This window comes from Choloepus didactylus, chromosome 20, assembly GCF_015220235.1.
Source record: "Choloepus didactylus isolate mChoDid1 chromosome 20, mChoDid1.pri, whole genome shotgun sequence".
Classification (NCBI taxonomy): domain Eukaryota; kingdom Metazoa; phylum Chordata; class Mammalia; order Pilosa; family Megalonychidae; genus Choloepus; species Choloepus didactylus.
The window spans coordinates 19,676,695-19,698,075 of NC_051326.1; the positions used below are offsets into that span (position 1 = coordinate 19,676,695).

General features: G+C 36.0%; 1 protein-coding gene across 1 annotated transcript in view; it reads left to right on the forward strand.

Annotated features, from left to right (window-relative positions):
- Positions 1-21,381, forward strand: part of LOC119516704 (disintegrin and metalloproteinase domain-containing protein 5-like) — a 120,155-nt gene that overhangs the window by 11,800 nt on the left and 86,974 nt on the right. Inside the window, exons 4-10 of the mRNA XM_037813128.1 lie at positions 280-358; positions 713-789; positions 1,553-1,730; positions 2,649-2,714; positions 18,683-18,754; positions 18,941-19,107; positions 20,439-20,520. Coding sequence (XP_037669056.1) covers positions 280-358; positions 713-789; positions 1,553-1,730; positions 2,649-2,714; positions 18,683-18,754; positions 18,941-19,107; positions 20,439-20,520 — 721 coding nt within the window. The remainder of the gene's footprint in view (positions 1-279; positions 359-712; positions 790-1,552; positions 1,731-2,648; positions 2,715-18,682; positions 18,755-18,940; positions 19,108-20,438; positions 20,521-21,381) is intronic.

Sequence of the window (21,381 nt, forward strand, 5' to 3'; positions counted from 1 at the left end):
TGTGCTGGAAATTGAGGCCTATGCTATTACAACATTTGAAGGCGCTAGCAATTTGGGATGTTCATTATCCTGCATTTTAGTGTGAGGCTCTAGTTGAAATGTTTCCCTCAGCACCTAATTTATTGTGACAGATGTATTTGGACAATAGAGAGGATACACCAAGTTGATTGGCACTACTTTGAATTCCTTAGTAAAAAGAAAATTTGTGTTATGAAGAATGACTTTTTTCTACTTTTTCTATTTCATGATTTGAACATGTTTTTTGTTGTTTTTGCCTAGATCATTTTTATCTCCAACTTCTGTTATTTATTCTTATGGCAAAGAGGACACTCTACTTTCTAAACCTTTGCTAGGACAGGTACGACAGTTTTTTGTTTTTTTTTTCTTGGATCTGTTATTCTGTATTTTCTTTAAAATGATGAATATTCTGGAGTTACTGGAGTATTATTTTACACATTCATTGGTTCAGATGAAATATTTTACTTCATAGTAACTTTGGTTACTCTCAAAACTTATTCAATGGATGTAGAAGGAGAAATGAACTTCCTAATTGAATAACTTGGATTGGTGCTTATTTCTACCTGTTACAAAGTCATTGGAAAATTGCCAATCATGTTGAGGTAACCAGTTTAATAAAAATAAAATGACATAAATGGGGTGTTCATTTTTAAAATGTTACCAATTTGTTTCTCTGTGTGTGTTATTTTTTCAGATAAATTGCAATTATGAAGGATATGTGGCAGGTTTCCCACATTCACTTGCGACCCTCAACACCTGTTCTGGACTCAGGTTACAGCTTATTTAAGGCTATTCAATTTGCCAATATTAGACCCTACTAGTTTATGAGTTAATCTTTGATATATCTTTTCTGATTCTATAGTCACCCTTGTATTTCAAGTCTCTAAGGGAATTCACCAGAATTAATAATAAAACAGAGTTGGTCACCATGGCCACATCTGGTCTTGATGGGAAGCTATTTGTTCACATCTACAGTAACTTCTGCTTGAGGCTCTGAGCACTCTTGAAATTAGGTGACGTTTATTGGTCTCACCATACTGCCTTAATTTTCTCAATATTTTTCAGTTTTGTTCTGATTTCTTAATTTCTTGGAATGATTGGCAATTGTAGAATGCTTAAGTCTGTTCTTAGTCTTTGTAGGGATGAAGTAGCTTCAACTTAGCCTAAACGATTTGGCAGAGGAGAGTTAGGTGTATCAAAGAGCAGAAAGGAGCCTAAAACTAAGGAAGAGAGCATCTACCGATCTTACAAGCCAGCTCAGAAAATCTGCACAGATCCACAGCACTACCTTGCCTCCTTTTAGACACTCAAAATATTTCTGTTTGAATGTTAGTTATTTATGGTGTTATAGGCAACCTGTGGTATAGTGTTCCAGTACTGGGATAAGAATTCTGAGAATAAAGAAATAAAATAATGAAACTAAGGTGTGTTTAAATCTAAAAAAATAATACTGGCCACAATTTCTCATTAGTGTATTAGATTACGGTTGTGGTAGAATCATTTCAGATTTTTTCCTGATTATTTTAACATTCAGGGGGATATTGCAGTTTAAAAATATCTCATATGGAATTGAACCAATGGAGGCTGAATCGGGATTCATGCACATGATTTTCGAAGAAGAAAATGATAACATTGATATTCCTCTCTTAAAAGAAAATGACACTTCTGCTTGGCTTGATAATTCACAGTATCAGGTCAGAAAAAGTTCAAAAGTAAGTGTGAAGTATTTTATTTTAACTTGTCACATTGGAAATTAGTCAGTACAGCTTTGTGAAATGAAAAATACTTTCAGAGCAAAGTTTGATTGGTGACCTTAAAATATTAAAGTTAATTTACTTTTCTTATGAGGGCCTTTAATGGCAAGAATATAAAATTAATTTATTTGTTTAGCTTGTCATTAGATGAAAGTCTAGCAAAAACTTAGATAATTAATCTTGGAACAATAGAAGTGTATAGGACAAAGGAAATGATTGATTTTCATGTGTGGGCATTTGAATAGTAAGTGTGAAATATTCTTTTTCCTCAATAATTGTGATAATTTAAGTGAAAATATTATGTGATCTGGATTTCTAAGTTAAGTCTTTGTTTCTTGAGAGTTCAAAGTCGGTAATATAAATGGCTTAAATAATACATTGTAAGACAATGTAATGAATTTTTTCTCCGTAAAGGCCTGTAAGCTGCCTTAAGTAACATTCCTGGCTGTAGTGAACTGCTATTAGTTGTAACTTTAGTAATATTTTTGTAAACTATATTGTTTGCCAAAAGTGGCTTCCTAATACTAATTATAAGCAGAAAATCTCTTCACATGGAATATTAGTACAAAAATCATCAAGAAGCTATGGAAAGAAAAGCTTTATGATATATATTAAGTTTTTTCAGTTTCAGCTATTGCTAAAATAAAAAGAAGTCTGGGTTCTTACATAGCTTGAGAAGATCACTGGAAACTATTACTAACCAGGGGCACTTTTTGAACTGGAATCTTCTGGATAGCACCTAAATTTTGCATTTGAAAACAGCCTAGTTATGTAATTAGTAATAATACACCTTTCAATTTATCTCTGTATATCTATAATTTCAATAGAAGGTAAATTTTTGGAAAGTCCTCAGGACTTGTGTTGTGTGTTTTTCAGAGAACTGAAATGTCCATGCTCTTTCCTCGATATCTTCAAATGCATATTGTTGTGGACAAAAATTTGGTAAGTCTTATTTTATGTGTTGTTATTTATAAATGCTTTAATATTTCATTTCAAAGTGTAAAAAAAATTTTCAACCATTTCCGATAAATTTTTATTTTGTTTTTGTAATTAATACATTCTTAAAAAGTTGTTGAATAAATCAAGTTTTTGTTAATTCTTTTTTTTAAATATACAAGGTCTCTAATAACTTTAGTGAGATGAAGCATCTTTTCATTTCATTCAGCTTGTTGGCTGGTTTTCTTTATTCAAATCAAGCTGATTTGAAAGACTATGCCCTCAGTGAAAACATAGATTAGCAGTCCCCCAAAACCTCAACTCCTGCCCCCATTCAGCAAAGAGATACAATAATTCCCATTGAAAGGGAAGTCTACAGAGCAAATATGCCACTTCTTTCAAGCAAAGGGAGAAAAATTAATTTCTGTTTTATTGTCAGTTTTAGGAAAATAAAAGAAAAACTTACATTGTGAATTCGTGCTTGTACTTTAGATCTTGCATGGGTTTAAGCTTTGAATTTATACTATATATGTGGTTTTTGTTTGTCCCAGTTTGGTAAGATACCAGGGCATCTGATAGTTGCAAACATTCGCTCCCTTTGGAAGAATGCAGTTCCAACCAGAACACCTCACGATTCCTGTAGATTCATACCAGCCACATATGAGTTCACAATCCATAAAGAAATAAGCTGTTGTGAACATGGGTCAGCAAAACAAAAAATAATGGATTCAGATCCATAAAACCTGCAGATATTTGATTATAAGTTATGGGCTATGAAATAAATATATATTTCTCCTAAGGGAGTGTCTTAGGTTGTAAGGGCTGCTATAAAAATACCACAGACTGATTAGCTTAACCAACAGGAATTTATTGTCTCACCATTTTGTTTTTGAGGCTACAAGGCCAAAATCAAGGTGCTGGCAGGATCATGCTTTCTCTGAAGTCTGTAGTGCTCTGATGGTGGCTTGCCAGAAATCCATAGCTCACTCTTTATCCCCGTCACCTGTCCATCTGTCTCCTTCTGTCTCCTGCTATTGTGTCTAAATTTCCTCTGCTTATAAGGACTTCAGTCATATTAAGACCCACTGTATTTCAGTTTGGCCTCATCGTAACCAATAGTATCTTCAAAGATCCTGTTTACAAATGAGCTCACATCCACAGGACCAGGAGTTAGGACTTAAACATGTCTTTGTGAAGGACATGATTCAACCCATAATAAGGAGTATGTTTGTTGCTTCCAAATGAGAAAATATGAGACATGGAAGATGAATTAAATGTTGGCAGTCCAGTGGAGTTTGGTGTAATGGAAATTTAAGTTTGTGACCCAATAAAGAGTTGGAGGATATTTTAGTATATCTAAGTTGATTCAGTATAAAGCCAATACATACTGTAAAATTATATTTCTGGATTTTAAGCATAATCAACAAAAAGAAGGCAATAAAGGAAAGAAAAGCATTACACATTAAGCATTTATCTTATAAATTCAGGACAAATTTAAAAGCCAATGTTAAGATAAAAGATGTAAAACCAAAGTTAAGATAAAAGATTTAAACTCAAATAACTGTATTAGGTGTAGAGGGACTAAGTACTGCAATTAAATGCAAGAGATAAATATTAATTGAAAGGTAAAGATTATTGCATAAGACACACACAATTATATAGATCCATAAAACCTGTGTGTGTATGTGTACAGTGTGTTTGTGTACACATGTACATTCTGCTTACAACAGACATAACTAAAATATGATACCTAAATAAGGAAAGTAAATGGATGGAAAAAAACCATATAAACAATAAAATAGGTGGTTTAGCTAGATTAGTATTTCACAAAACAGACTTTAAGACAAGTGACAGTTATCTACTAATATATAACAAATTACCCCCAAATTTAGTGACTTCAACAATAATCATTTTTTTGGTAGTGGGAGCCCAGAGGCCTTTTTGCACTTTTATCAATCTCAGAGCTTTTTAGTCTAACCCAGTGGCCTATATGTACACAGATACCTTAAACATGTTGTGGGCTTTCTAGGTATCTGATTATGCAGTTCTTTCCATTCATCAAAAACCACACACATCATTTTTTTCAAAGCAGCCGTGTTTACTCTCAGAGGCCTAACATGCTGCTATGTGACAATACCCTTACAGTTCCTAGAAACCCTTATGTATAGGGTCTTGTAAGCATGACCTTAAACCTTTTAAAGTTCTGAACAAAGTGTTTTATAGTCACAGCCTGACTGATCTTTACTCTTAGACTTCCTTATTTTGAGTATTTTTTTAACCTATTTAAGAAATAAACTGGAAATGAGAATTCTGCTTGTAAGCTGAAAGTTCCTTCCTTTAGCATATCTATTGTCTTAACTTTTCATAAGCAGCTAATAGAACTAATTGACACTTTTTCAACAATCTGATTTGAAATCATTTTGCCAAAATTCACAAATATATTAGGTATATTTTTATCTTCCAAGGTTTCTCTTTGTTTTATTATTGTATTTCACAGGTCACAATTTTTTCCAGCCTCATAGCACTTTCCCTACTGCTCTTTTAGCCTCAGATAACAGGTTGCTCACCATTTTTCCAGCCTTTGCTAAAATGCTCTTTTGATGCATCTAGAAGCTTGGCTCACTTCCTTGAATCAACACCAGTCACATGTATTTAAAGTGTCATAGTAGAACCCCACTTCTAGGCACAGGTTTCTGATTAGCTATCTAATGCTGTATAAAGATCCACCAGAAATTTAAGTGACTCAATGCAACAACCATTTAGTTAGCTAACAGTTTTGCTAGGCATTTCTTACGGTCTGGACAGGGATGGCTTGGCAGTTCTTCAGCTAGGCTCACACCCTGGGTGCATCTGAAATCCTCCTCCGAACAACTAGATGTCTCTGATTCTGGATGTTGGCTAAGTATCGGATAGGGCCCTTGGGCCTCATGTCTCTTATCATCCAGGAGGCTAGGCCAGGCATCTTCGTATGGCAGAGGTATCAGGGACCCCAGAGCATTAAAAGAGAAAAATATCCAATGCACAAGTCAAGCAATTCTTAATCTCTCCCGTGTCACCTTTGCTACTTACTACCCCATTAGCCAAAGGAAACAGAAAGGCTAGCCCACATTCAAATGGGATAAAAGAGAATACCACCTGATGCTAGGAGGTTGAAATTCACACTTCAGGGTTTGGAAAACAGAGAGTGGAAGCAAATAGAGCTGTTAATGCAGACAACTTAAAAAGCAATACTAGAGGTAGAGAAAAATATTTCATAATGATATAAGGGTCAAGTTACCAGGGAGATATAACAATTTGCATTAATCTATAACCTGCAAAATATATAAAACAGAAGTGACAGACTTTAAAGAAGAAATATACATATTCACAATTATACTGGTATGCTTTAACATAGTTCTTTCAATTACTGAAAGGCCAAGAAAACAAAAATCAATAAGAATATGGAAAATTTGAACATCATTATAAAACATTACTGAATGTATAGAAGTGTCTCTAACAATATACACATTTGATGTAAATACACAAGACATAATTGTCATCAAAAACACATTTGATGTAAACACACAAGACATAATTGTCAAAATTAACTATAAATGATGATTTAGCAAATTTCAAAAGATTGAAATTGTGCAAAGTGTGTTCTTTTACCATAGTGAATTTATACTAGAAATTGTTAAAGAAAAGAAAATCCCGGATTTTCTAGTTAATTCAGGTATTTACACACCATAGTCAGAGAAGAAATGAAAATTATTAAAAAATGTATTCAATATTAATATCAACATTTGAATAGTGTGTCTTTATTATTTAAATGATCAAGTGCATAAATTAGAAAAGGAAAAACACTGAAAATATCAATGTTCAAGGTATTTGTTCCAAGGCATTAAAACAAAAGAGCAAGTTAAAGCCAAAGAAAGTAAAAGGAAGGAAAATAATAAGGATAAAAACATAAATAAAAGAAAGAGAAATCATCCACAAGCCATAATTTGGTAGTTTGGAAAAATTAATAAAATTGATAAATCTGTGGTGAGATTAATCAAGAAAAATGGAAAAGCTAAGAAAGCCACGTGCTGGTTTGTATATATTATGTCCCCCAGAAAAAGCCATATTCTTTGATACAATCTTGTGGGGCCAGACATATTAGTGTCGATTAGGTTGGAACCTATTGATTGTTTCCATGGAGATGTGACTCAATCAACTGTGGTGAAGACATTTGATTGGATAATTTTCATGGAGGTGTTACTCCACCCATTTAGGGTGGGTCTTAATTAAATCACTGCAGCCATATAAAGAGTTCACAGACAGAAGGAGCTCAGAGCAGCTACAGCTGAGAGACATTTTGAAGACGGCCATTGAAAGCTGCAGCATAGAGAGGAATGTCCTGGGAGAAAGCCATTTTGAAACCAGAACTCTGGAGCAGACGCCAGCCACATGCCTTCCCAGCTAAGAGAGGTTTTCCGGACACCATTGGCCATCCTCCAGTGAAGGTACCTGACTGTTGATGCCTTACCTTGGACACTTTATGGCCTTAAGACTGTAACTGTGTAACCAAATAAACCCCCTTTATAAAAGCCAATCCATTTCTGGTATTTTGCTTAATGACAGCAATAGCAAACCAGAACAAGCCTTCATAAGAAATAAAAATGGGAAAATCAATACAGAGCCTACAGAGTTTAAAAAGGATTTGGGAGGTTATTATAAGCATTTCTTTTTAGCCAAGAAATTTGGAAATTTAGATGCATTAGATAGATTCTTTGAAAACTACAATGTAGAAAAACTGGTAAGTGAAGAAAGAGAAAATTAAAAGTAAATCCAGATATGTGAGGAGGCGGGGCAAGATGGCAGACTGGTGAGCTGTAAGTTTTAGTTACTCCTCCAGGAAAGTAGGTAAAAAGCCAGGAACTGCGTGGACTGGACACCACAGAGCAATCTGTCTTTGGGCATACTTCATACAACACTCATGAAAACGTGGAACTGCTGAGATCAGCGAAATCTGTAAGTTTTTGCGGCCAGGGGACCCGCGCCCCTCCCTGCCAGGCTCAGTCCCGGGGGAGGAGGGGCTGTCAGCTCCGGGAAGGAGAAGGGAGAACTGCAGTGGCTGCTCTTATCGGAAACTCATTCTACTGATTCAAACTCCAACCATAGATAGACTGAGACCAGACACCAGAGACTCTGAGAGCAGCCAGCCCAGCAGAGAGGAGACAGGCATAGAAAAAAAACAACACGAAAAACTCCAAAATAAAAGCAGAGGATTTTTGGAGTTCTGGTGAACACAGAAAGGGGAAGGGTGGAGCTCAGGCCTTGAGGCGCATATGCAAATCCCGAAGCAAAGCTGATCTCTCTGCCCTGTGGACCTTTCCTTAATGGCCCTGGTTGCTTTGTCTATTAGCATTTCAATAACCCATTAGATCTCTGTGGAGGGCCGTTTTTTTTTTTTTTTTTTTTTTTAAATCCTTTTTTCTTTTTCTAAAACAATTACTCTAAGAAGCCCAATACAGAAAGCTTCAAAGAATTGCAATTTGGGCACGTCAAGTCAAGAGCAGAACTAAGAGAGCTCTGAGACAAAAGGCAATAATCCAGTGGCTGAGAAAATTCACTAAACAACACAACTTCCCAAGAAAAGGGGGGTGTCCACTCACAGCCACCATCCTGGTGGACAGGAAACACTCCTGCCCATCGCCAGCCCCATAGCCCAGAGCTGCCCCAGACAACCCAGTGTGACGGAAGTGCTTCAAATAACAGGCACACACCACAAAACTGGGCGTGGACATTAGCCTTCCCTGCAACCTCAGCTGAATGTCCCAGAGCTGGGAAGGTGGAGCAGTGTGAATTAACAAAGCCCCATTCAGCCATCATTTGAGCAGACTGGGAGCCTCCCTACACAGCCCAGCAGCCCAGAACTGCCCTGGGGGGACGGCACTCACCTGTGACATAGCACAGTCATCCCTCAACAGAGGACCCGGGGTGCACAGCCTGGAAGAGGGGTCCACTTGCAAGTCTCAGGAGCCATACGCCAATACCAAAGACTTGTGGGTCAGTGGCAGAGACAAACTGTGGCACGACTGAACTGAAGGATTAGACTATTGCAGCAGCTTTAAAACTCTAGGATCATCAGGGAGATTTGATTGTTAGGGCCACCCCCCCTCCCCGACTGCCCAGAAACACGCCCCACATACAGGGCAGGCAACAACAACTACACACGCAAGCTTGGTACACCAATTGGGCCCCACAAGACTCACTCCCCCACTCACCAAAAAGGCTAAGCAGGGGAGAACTGGCTTGTGGAGAACAGGTGGCTCGTGGACGCCACCTGCTGGTTAGTTAGAGAAAGTGTACTCCACGAAGCTGTAGATCTGATAAATTAGAGATAAGGACTTCAATAGGTCTACAAACCCTAAAAGAACCCTATCAAGTTCAGCAAATGCCACGAGGCCAAAAACAACAGAAAATTATAAAGCATATGAAAAAACCAGACGATATGGATAACCCAAGCCCAAGCACCCAAATCAAAAGACCAGAAGAGACACAGCACCTAGAGCAGCTACTCAAAGAACTAAAGATGAACAATGAGACCATAGTACGGGATATGAAGGAAATCAAGAAGACCGTAGAAGAGCATAAAGAAGACATTGCAAGACTAAATAAAAAAATGGATGATCTTATGGAAATTAAAGAAACTGTTGACCAAATTAAAAAGATTCTGGACACTCATAGTACAAGACTAGAGGAAGTTGAACAACGAATCAGTGACCTGGAAGATGACAGAATGGAAAATGAAAGCATAAAAGAAAGAATGGGGGAAAAAATTGAAAAACTCGAAATGGACCTCAGGGATATGATAGATAATATGAAACGTCCGAATATAAGACTCATTGGTGTCCCAGAAGGGGAAGAAAAGGGTAAAGGTCTAGGAAGAGTATTCAAAGAAATTGTTGGGGAAAACTTCCCAAATCTTCTAAACAACATAAATACACAAATCATAAATGCTCAGCGAACTCCAAATAGAATAAATCCAAAAAAACCCACTCCGAGACATATACTGATCACACTGTCAAACATGGAAGAGAAGGAGCAAGTTCTGAAAGCAGCAAGAGAAAAGCAATTCACCACATACAAAGGAAACAGCATAAGAATAAGTAGTGACTACTCAGCAGCCACCATGGAGGCAAGAAGGCAGTGGCACGATGTATTTAAAATTCTGAGTGAGAGGAATTTCCAGCCAAGAATACTTTATCCAGCAAAGCTCTCCTTCAAATTTGAGGGAGAGCTTAAATTTTTCACAGACAAACAAATGCTGAGAGAATTTGCTAACAAGAGACCTGCCCTACTGGAGATACTAAAGGGAGCCCTACAGACAGAGAAACAAAGACAGGACAGAGAGACTTGGAGAAAGGTTCAGTACTAAAGAGATTCGGTATGGGTACAATAAAGGATATTAATAGAGAGAGGGAAAAATATGGCAAACATAAACCAAAGGATAAGATGGCCGATTCAAGAAATGCCTTCACGGTTTTAACGTTGAATGTAAATGGATTAAACTCCCCAATTAAAAGATATAGATTCGCAGAATAGATCAAAAAAAATGAACCATCAATATGTTGCATACAAGAGACTCATCTTAGACACAGGGACACAAAGAAACTGAAAGTGAAAGGATGGAAAAAAATATTTCATGCAAGCTACAGCCAAAAGAAAGCAGGTGTAGCAATATTAATCTCAGATAAAATAGACTTCAAATGCAGGGATGTTTTGAGAGACAAAGAAGGCCACTACGTACTAATAAAAGGGGCAATTCAGCAAGAAGAAATAACAATCGTAAATGTCTATGCACCCAATCAAGGTGCCACAAAATACATGAGAGAAACACTGGCAAAGCTAAAGGAAGCAATTGATGTTTCCACAATAATTGTGGGAGACTTCAACACATCACTCTCTCCTATAGATAGATCAACCAGACAGAAGACCAATAAGGAAATTGAAAACCTAAACAATCTGGTAAATGAATTAGATTTAACAGACATATACAGGACATTACATCCCAAATCACCAGGATACACATACTTTTCTAGTGCTCACGGAACTTTCTCCAGAATAGATCATATGCTGGGACATAAAACAAGCCTCAATAAATTTAAAAAGATTGAAATTATTCAAAGCACATTCTCTGACCACAATGGAATACAATTAGAAGTCAATAACCATCAGAGACTTAGAAAATTCACAAATACCTGGAGGTTAAACAACACACTCCTAAACAATCAGTGGGTTAAAGAAGAAATAGCAAGAGAAATTGCTAAATATATAGAGACGAATGAAAATGAGAACACAACATACCAAAACCTACCGGATGCAGCAAAAGCAGTGCTAAGGGGGAAATTTATAGCACTAAACGCATATATTAAAAAGGAAGAAAGAGCCAAAATCAAAGAACTAATGGATCAACTGAAGAACCTAGAAAATGAACAGCAAACCAATCCTAAACCAAGTACAAGAAAAGAAATAACAAGGATTAAAGCAGAAATAAATGACATAGAGAACAAAAAAACAATAGAGAGGATAAATATCACCAAAAGTTGGTTCTTTGAGAAGATCAACAAGATTGACAAGCCCCTAGCTAGACTGACAAAATCAAAAAGAGAGAAGACCCATATAAACAAAATAATGAATGAAAAAGGTGACATAACTGCAGATCCTGAAGAAATTAAAAAAATTATAAGAGGATATTATGAACAACTGTATGGCAACAAACTGGATAATGTAGAAGAAATGGACAATTTCCTGGAAACATATGAACAACCTAGACAGACCAGAGAAGAAATAGAAGACCTCAACCAACCCATCACAAGCAAAGAGATCCAATCAGTCATCAAAAATCTTCCCACAAATAAATGCCCAGGGCCAGATGGCTTCACAGGGGAATTCTACCAAACTTTCCAGAAAGAACTGACACCAATCTTACTCAAACTCTTTCAAAACATTGAAAAAAATGGAACACTACCTAACTCATTTTATGAAGCTAACATCAATCTAATACCAAAACCAGGCAAAGATGCTACAAAAAAGGAAAACTACCGGCCAATCTCCCTAATGAATATAGATGCAAAAATCCTCAACAAAATACTTGCAAATCGAATCCAAAGACACATTAAAAAAATCATACACCATGACCAAGTGGGGTTCATTCCAGGCATGCAAGGATGGTTCAACATAAGAAAAACAATCAATGTATTACAACACATTAAAAACTCTAAAGGGAAAAATCAATTGATCATCTCAATAGATGCTGAAAAAGCATTTGACAAAATCCAACATCCCTTTTTGATAAAAACACTTCAAAAGGTAGGAATTGAAGGAAACTTCCTCAACATGATAAAGAGCATATATGAAAAACCCACAGCCAGCATAGTACTCAATGGTGAGAGACTGAAAGCCTTCCCTCTAAGATCAGGAACAAGACAAGGATGCCCGCTGTCACCACTGTTATTCAACATTGTGCTGGAAGTGCTAGCCAGGGCAATCCGGCAAGACAAAGAAATAAAAGGCATCCAAATTGGAAAAGAAGAAGTAAAACTGTCATTGTTTGCAGATGATATGATCTTATATCTAGAAAACCCTGAGAAATCAACGATACAGCTACTAGAGCTAATAAACAAATTTAGCAAAGTAGCGGGATACAAGATTAACACACATAAGTCAGTAATGTTTCTATATGCTAGAAATGAACAAACTGAAGAGACACTCAAGAAAAAGATACCATTTTCAATAGCAACTAAAAAAATCAAGTACCTAGGAATAAACTTAACCAAAGATGTAAAAGACCTATACAAAGAAAACTACATAACTCTACTAAAAGAAATAGAAGGGGACCTTAAAAGATGGAAAAATATTCCATGTTCATGGATAGGAAGGCTAAATGTCATTAAGATGTCAATTCTACCCAAACTCATCTACAGATTCAATGCAATCCCAATCAAAATTCCAACAACCTACTTTGCAGACTTGGAAAAGCTAGTTATCAAATTTATTTGGGAAGGGAAGATGCCTCGAATTGCTAAAGACACTCTAAAAAAGAAAAACGAAGTGGGAGGACTTACACTCCCTGACTTTGAAGCTTATTATAAAGCCACAGTTGCCAAAACAGCATGGTACTGGCAGAAAGATAGACATATAGATCAATGGAATTGAATTGAGAGTTCAGAGATAGACCCTCAGATCTATGGCCGACTGATCTTTGATAAGGCCCCCAAAGTCACCGAACTGAGCCATAATGGTCTTTTCAACAAATGGGGCTGGGAGAGTTGGATATCCATATCCAAAAGAATGAAAGAGGACCCCTACCTCACCCCCTACACAAAAATTAACTCAAAATGGATGAAAGATCTCAATATAAAAGAAAGTACCATAAAACTCCTAGAAGATAATGTAGGAAAGCATCTTCAAGACTTTGTATTAGGAGGCCACTTCCTAGACTTTACACCCAAAGCACAAGCAACAAAAGAGAAAATAGATAAATGGGAACTCCTCAAGCTTAGAAGTTTCTGCACCTCAAAGGAATTTCTCAAAAAGGTAAAGAGGCAGCCAACTCAATGGGAAAAAATTTTTGGAAACCATGTATCTGACAAAAGACTGATTTCTTGCATATACAAAGAAATCCTACAACTCAATGACAATAGTACAGACAGCCCAATTATAAAATGGGCAAAAGATATGAAAAGACAGTTCTCTGAAGAGGAAATACAAATGGCCAAGAAACACATGAAAAAATGTTCAGCTTCACTAGCTATTAGAGAGATGCAAATTAAGACCACAATGAGATACCATCTAACACCGGTTAGAATGGCTGCCATTAAACAAACAGGAAACTACAAATGCTGGAGGGAATGTGGAGAAATTGGAACTCTTATTCATTGTTGGTGGGACTGTATAATGGTTCAGCCACTCTGGAAGTCAGTCTGGCGGTTCCTTAGAAAACTAGATATAGAGTTACCATTCAATCCAGCGATTGCACTTCTCGGTATATACCCGGAAGATCGGAAAGCAGTGACACGAACAGATATCTGCACGCCAATGTTCATAGCAGCATTATTCACAATTGCCAAGAGATGGAAACAACCCAAATGTCCTTCAACAGATGAGTGGATAAATAAAATGTGGTATATACACACGATGGAATACTACGCGGCAGTAAGAAGGAACGATCTCGTGAAACATATGACAACATGGATGAACCTTGAAGACATAATGCTGAGCGAAATAAGCCAGGCACAAAAAGAGAAATATTATATGCTACCACTAATGTGAACTTTGAAAAATGTAGAATGTAGGGGAACTAGCAGTAGAGAGCAATTAAGGAAGGGGGAACAATAATCCAAGAAGAACAGATAAGCTATTTAACGTTCTGGGGATGCCCAGAAATGACTATGGTCTGTTAATTTCTGATGTATGTAGTAGGAACAAGTTCACTGAAATGTTGCTATATTATGTAACTTTCTTGGGGTAAAGTAGGAACATGTTGGAAGTTAAGCAGTTATCTTAGGTTAGTTGTCTTTTTCTTACTCCCTTGTTATGGTCTCTTTGAAATGTTCTTTTATTGTATGTTTGTTTTCTTTTTAACTTTTTTTTTCATACAGTTGATTTAAAAAAGAAGGGAAAGTTTAAAAAAAAAAAAAATAAAAAAGACAAACAAGGAAAAAAAAAAAAAAAGATGTAGTGCCCCCTTGAGGAGCCTGTGGAGAATGCAGGGGTATTCGCCTACCCCACCTCCATGGTTGCTAACATGACCACAGACATAGGGGACTGGTGGTTTGATGGGTTGAGCCCTCTACCAGAAGTTTTACCCTTGGGAAGACGGTTGCTGCAAAGGAGAGGCTAGGCCTCCCTGTATTTGTGCCTAAGAGTCTCCTCCTGAATGCCTCTTTGTTGCTCAGATGTGGCCCTCTCTCTCTGGCTAAGCCAACTTGAAAGGTGAAATCACTGCCCTCCCCCCTACGTGGGATCAGACACCCAGGGAAGTGAATCTCCCTGGCAACGTGGAATATGACTCCCGGGGAGGAATGTAGACCCGGCATCGTGGGATGGAGAACATCTTCTTGACCAAAAGGGGGATGTGAAAGGAAATGAAATAAGCTTCAGTGGCAGAGAGATTCCAAAACGAGCCGAGAGATCACTCTGGTGGGCACTCTTACGCACACTTTAGACAACCTTTTTTAGGTTCTAAAGAATTGGGGTAGCTGGTGGTGGATACCTGAAACTATTAAACTACAACCCAGAACCCATGAATCTCGAAGACAGTTGTATAAAAATGTAGCTTATGAGGGTTGACAATGGGATTGGGAAAGCCATAAGGACCACACTCCCCTTTGTCTAGTTTATGGATGGATGTGTAGAAAAGTAGGGGAAGGAAACAAACAAAGGTACCCAGTGTTCTCTTTTACTTCAATTGCTCTTTTTCACTCTAATTATTATTCTTGTTATTTTTGTGTGTGTGCTAATGAAGGTGTCAGGGATTGATTTAGGTGATGAATGTACAACTATGTAATGGTACTGTAAACAATCGAAAGTACAATTTGTTTTGTATGACTGCGTGGTATGTGAATATATCTCAATAAAATGATTAAAAAAAAAAAAAAAAAAAAAAAGTAAATCCAAAATTTAAAAATGTTTCTAAAAGGAAAATTTTGTGGCCTTCATCATTTCACTGGGTAATTGTAGCAAGGCTTTAAGGAGAAATTATATACATCTTATACAAATTCTTCCAGATGATAGATCAATAGGGAAATTGCCTGGCTTCTTTTATAAGGAAAATTATACACTCATATCACTCATTCACCAACAAAATATTAACAAATGGAATGTTATATATACACATATATACATACATACATATACATACATAAAACAAATAAGATAGGATAACATTAAAAATCAGTTCATATATATGAATCCCAGGGAGGAATCTAGACCCAGCATTGTGGGATAGAGAACATCTTCTTGACCAAAAGGGGGATGTGAAAGGAAATGAAATAAGCTTCAGTGACAGAGAGATTCCAAAAGGAGCCAAGAGGTCACCCTGGTGGGCACGCGTATGCACAATATAGACAACCCTTTTTAGGTTCTAATGAATTGGAATAAATAGCTAGTAGTAAATACCTGAAACTATCAAACTACAACCCAGAACCCATGAATCTTGAAGACAATTGTATAAAAAATATAGCTTATGAGGGGTGACAGTGTGATCAGGAAAGCCATATGGACCACGTTCCCCTTTGTCCAGTGTATGGATGGATGAGCAGAAAAATGGGGGCAAAAAAAAAAAAAAAAAAAGGCACCCAGTGTTCTTTTTTACTTTAATTGTTCTTTTTCACTTTAATTTTTATTCTTATGATTTTTGTGTATGGTAATGAAAATGTTCAAAAATTAATTTTGGGGATGAATGCAGAACTAAATAATGGTACTGTGAACAATTGAATGTTTTGTATGACTGCATGGTATGTGAATATATCTCAATAAAATCTCTCAATAAAATATCTCAATAAAAATGAATGTAAAAAAATAAACATTCTGGGAAAAAAGTAAACAACCATAGGGCTGTACAACCTAGTGAACCCTAATGTAAATTATAGATTCTAGTTAATAATATAATTATAAAAATATTTTTACATCAATTGTAACAAAGGCACCACACTAATGCAAATTGTTAGTAATAGGGAAAACTGTGGGGTGGGGCAGGGGGAACTCTGCATTTTCTGCATGATTTTTCTGTAAACCTACAGCTTCTCTAATAAAAAAAAAAATTTAAAACAAGAAAAAAAATCAATTCATATAATTAACTAATTACCTATATAAAAGGAAAAAGTCATGTGATACTTTCAATCAGTGCCAAAAAATTGTATTAGATTCAGTATTCATTTTGACAATAAATTAGCAAATGAGTATTAGAGATAACGATATATAATCTACAAGGAAAAAGGTGTTTTGGTTTGCTAAAGCTGCTGGAATGCAATATACCAGAAATGGACTGGCTTTTACAATGGGGGTTCACAAATTTACAGTTTTAAGGTCATGAAAATGTCCCAATTAAGGCATCAGCAGGACAATACCTTCTCTGAAGAAAGGCTGATGGCATCTGGGGTTCCTCTGTCAGACAGCAAGGGACATGGCTGGAGTCTACTGGTCCTTTCCCAGGTTTAGCTTCTGGTTTCCATGGCTTTCTCCAAAACATCTCTGGGGTTCTGTCTTAGCTTCTCTTTTAGCTTCTCCTGGGAGTAAACTCTGGATTACATATCTTAGCTTCTCTCGGCTCTCTCCAAAATGTCTCTGCCTTTTATCCTCTCTTAATGACTCCAGCAAGGGAACTAGGACCCACCTTGAATGGGCGGTGTCATACCTCCATGGAAACAACCTAATCAAAAAGTCCCACCCATAATAGTTCTGCCCCTACAAGACTGGATTAAAAGGACATGGCTTTTCTGGTGTACATAACAGATTAAAACCAGCACAAAAGGTATCTGCAGAAGGTCCACAGAAAGCACTATAATTAATGCTAAAATATGCTGAAATACTGAAAACATTTCTCTCTGAGATCAGAAAGAAGACAGGAATGCTTACTATCACCATTTCAGTTCAAGTCTTAATTGGAGATCCTTAATCATCCAATAAGACAGTATAGATAAAATAAAGATGTAAATATTGTAAAGACAGATAACTCCAAGAATCTACAGGTAAATAAGTAAAGTTAATAAATTCTTTTAACAAAGGATGCTGAAAACCAAGTGTATTTTTGAATAATAGCAAAACCAAGAAAATGACCAAAAAAATCATATTTACTTACCAGAGCATCAAAAATGTCAAATACCTTGGAATACATCTAATGACAGACCTCATTTTCACAGAAAATAAAAACACATTATTAAGAGAAATTAAATAAAATGTAAAAAAAGGAGATATATATATATATATTCATTGCTTTGTATACTTTATATGGTATAGATGCTGTTAAACATAAAATTACAAGTGTTGGAGAAGAAGCAGAGAAATAGGAAAACTCATTTATTGCTTGTGGAAGACAGTTTGTGAGTTCCTCAGTGAGTTTAGTGTAGAATTACCACATGAGCCAGTAATTAAACTATGAGGTATATACCCCAAATAATTGAAAGCAGGGACTCAAACAGATATTTTCACAGTAATGTTCACAGCTGCATATTGACAATTGCCAAAAGATGGAAGCAACCCAATTCTCCATCAACCAATGAATAAATACATAAAATATGGTACATACATACTACAGGATATTATTCACCTGTAAAAAGGAATGAAGTTGTGATACATGTGACAACATGGATGAACCCTGAATGCATCATGTAGAGTGAAATAAGCCTGGCACAACAGGACAAATATTGTACGATCTCACCAATATGAAATAATTTGAATAAGCAAACTCATGAAGTCATAATCTAGAATGTAGTTTACCAGCGGATGGGGTGGGGCTAGGGGCTGGGAAGTTAGGTTTAAAATGTACCAGGTTTCTATTTGGAATGATGGAAATGTTTTGGTAGTGGATGGAGGTGACGGTAGCACAACATTGTGAATGTGATTAGCATCGCTGATATATGTATCTCAATATGATTAAAAGGGGAAATGTTAGTTTGCATTTGGTAAAAGAATAAATATTTTTCGACAAAATCCATGATACTTCACTATATAAACAGTGAGCCCTAAGTTAAATCAGACTATGTTTTAGTGTACAATCATAAAAATATGTTGTCATCAATTTAGACAAAGGTTCCACACCAATGTGAGGTGCTAATGATAGGGTCATATTTAGGAATCCTGTAGTTTATGCATGATTGTTTTGTAAACCCACAACTTCTCTAATAAAATAAAAATACCAAAGAAAGAGAATATAGCATGTTATACATCGAAATGGTACCTGATGTATTAATGGCATTGACAAGTTTCTAAAAAAATTGTTTTTTCAGTTTGAGTACATGGGATCTGATATAAAGGCTGTGACACAGAAGATTATTCAGATAATTGGCCTTGTTAACACTGTAAGTTTAAAAAAATATTTGGTTTATATATTTCATAAAATGTAGTTGTTAGGAATCAATGTGTATAGTATTTTGTTGTGCTGTTGAAGGGTTTCATATCAGTCTAGCAAACTGAATATACTTTTATAAAAATTTCATATAGAGCCCAATTTTATTAAAAATTTTTTGTTTATTTTCTCTTTTTAGATGTTCAGCCAGTTAAAGCTGACTGTTTTAATATCTTCCATAGAAATCTGGTCAAATGAAAACAAAATTTCTACAATAGGGAATCCTGATAATGTATTATTTAGGTTTTTAAAATGGAAAGAGCAGTATCTTGTGGATAGACCTCATCAAATTGCATATTTATTAGCGTGAGTATAGTATTTTATATTTATCTATCAATAAAGGAATAACCAAAAATAACAATATGTTAATGATGAAAAATAAGCATATAGTTAATATATACTGTGTTCTACGAATCTGATAGGTATCAAGGGATATGAAAAATATGTAAGCTCTAGTACTTGTTGTCAAGAAGCTAATGTGAGGCAAGACTTACAAATGTATATCAACTAACATAAAATTACCTGATAAAAGTAAAATTATATGAAAAGTGTTTAAATATCTCAAGGAATTCAGTTATGAATCATACGATTTCTTTGATTTCTCTTGGCTTATAAACTTTAAGTACCTTTTACTTCTGTATTCTTGTCTTATCTCTCATTTGACTAATTTTTGTGTTTTTTTTTTTTTTGGATTACACTTTATTTTTAAGGGCTGTTGTAGGGGTACAGAGCAATTTATGCTGATAGTACAGAGTCTCCATATACTCCTGTTCCCCACCCCCACCCTCTTCCCCCACACAGTTCTCCCTATTATTAATGTTTTGCATTAGTGTGGTGCGTTTTTGATCAATTATTTTTTCATGAATCAGTTGCTGGTGTTAACAGACCTTGAAATGTCAGCCTCCAGGGCCAGTTTGATAGGATTAGTGAATCATCAGGCCTATGGAGCATTCTCTTACACATTTCACAGAAACAGGACAATCCAGGACAAAAAAAAAAAGTCAGAGACTTTGTACATAGAGACAAAGCAAACACAAAGCAAGCAGCAGGAGAATAAGCAAAACAATGACAAACATTCTCAAATGGTGTACCTCCAGAGCAAAAGGTCTAACCACCTTTTTAAAGACCTACGTCTAATTAAAAAATTGTGACCCTAATTAGACCCAAAAGGACTAATTACTTAGTAAAAGTCCTAGTGATTAATTCTTATATATTTAATTTCTATTAAAATGAATTTATTGAATTGCCAGGCCACCTAGAATCTGATCCACAGAAAAATAAAAAATCTATCGTTAGTGAAGAAATAAATAAGGAGCTCATAGAAGACTGAATTTTTAGGGCTAGAAATGTAGAGGAACTACTTTGGAAACTCTAACCATTAGTGCAATGGCATTTTAAATAAACTGTTAGGCCCCACATTTATTATATTTCTGGATGTTTATCAAATTCAAATTAGCAAATAGTTATTGAAATATTCTTTACATTGAAGCTTTGAGAAAAATGAATTTAAATAGTATAATTTAGAGTCACGTAGTACTTAGGTTATAGTAATGATTCAATAATGTTGGGTGTTATGAAACTTAATTATTATTAATTCCACTCTAAAATGTACTTATAAGGAAATGATTATTTTTTAGCTTCCAGAAACATCCTGATTTTATAGGATCCACATTTCCTGGAAAAGTATGTGATAGGGATTATGCTGCAGGAGTTGCTTTGGTAAGTAATTATTATCCAATTTTCTCTTACTATTTTTACATTTCAAATTTTCATTAATATTTCAAATCATGACTAAATATATTACTAATTTACCTGCCAAGTTGGCTTAGAGAGAGAGACCACCTCTGAGCAACAAAACAGGTTCTCTGGGGGTGACACTTAGGCACAATTATAAGTAGGCTTAGTCTCTCCTTTGCAGTAAGAAGGTTTATAAGGGCAAGCCCTGAGATCAAGGGCTTGGCCTTCTAAATAGGTAGTCCCAAATACTTGTGAAATATCAGGAATTCCCCAGCCAGGGAAGTTTAATATTGCCACATTTTCCACCAGTTCTTCAAGTGGCCTTTGGAACTACAGTTTTATTCTCTGCCCAGATTACTCTGGGATGTATCAGGGCTTCACACTAACCTATACAAACCAACCATATTTCAAGGAGTGTGTAATCTGAGGGATACTTTCTAAAACCATGATAAGGAACAATGAATTGGGCAAAGCAGAAGACACCTTGTGAAGAATAGGAGCATGCATGCAATCCCAGATTTAGGACCTGCCAAGATGACTTAGAAAGGTCTCATGTAAGCAACAAAAGAGGGTTTCTGGGGGAGACTCTTAGGCACAATTATAAGTAGGTTTAGCCTCTCCTTTGCAGTAACAGGCTTCATAAGGGCAAGCCCCAAGATCAAGGGCTTGGCCTTCTAAATTGATAATCTCCAACCAGTTCTCTTTCTATTACTGATTTCTAGTTTTATTCCACCATGTTCTGGCAGCATATTTTGCATGATTTCTATTCTTTAATTTTTAAGGTATGTTTTTTGGCCCAGAAGGTTGCCTATAATGGTGAATGTTCTATGTGAGCTTGGGAAG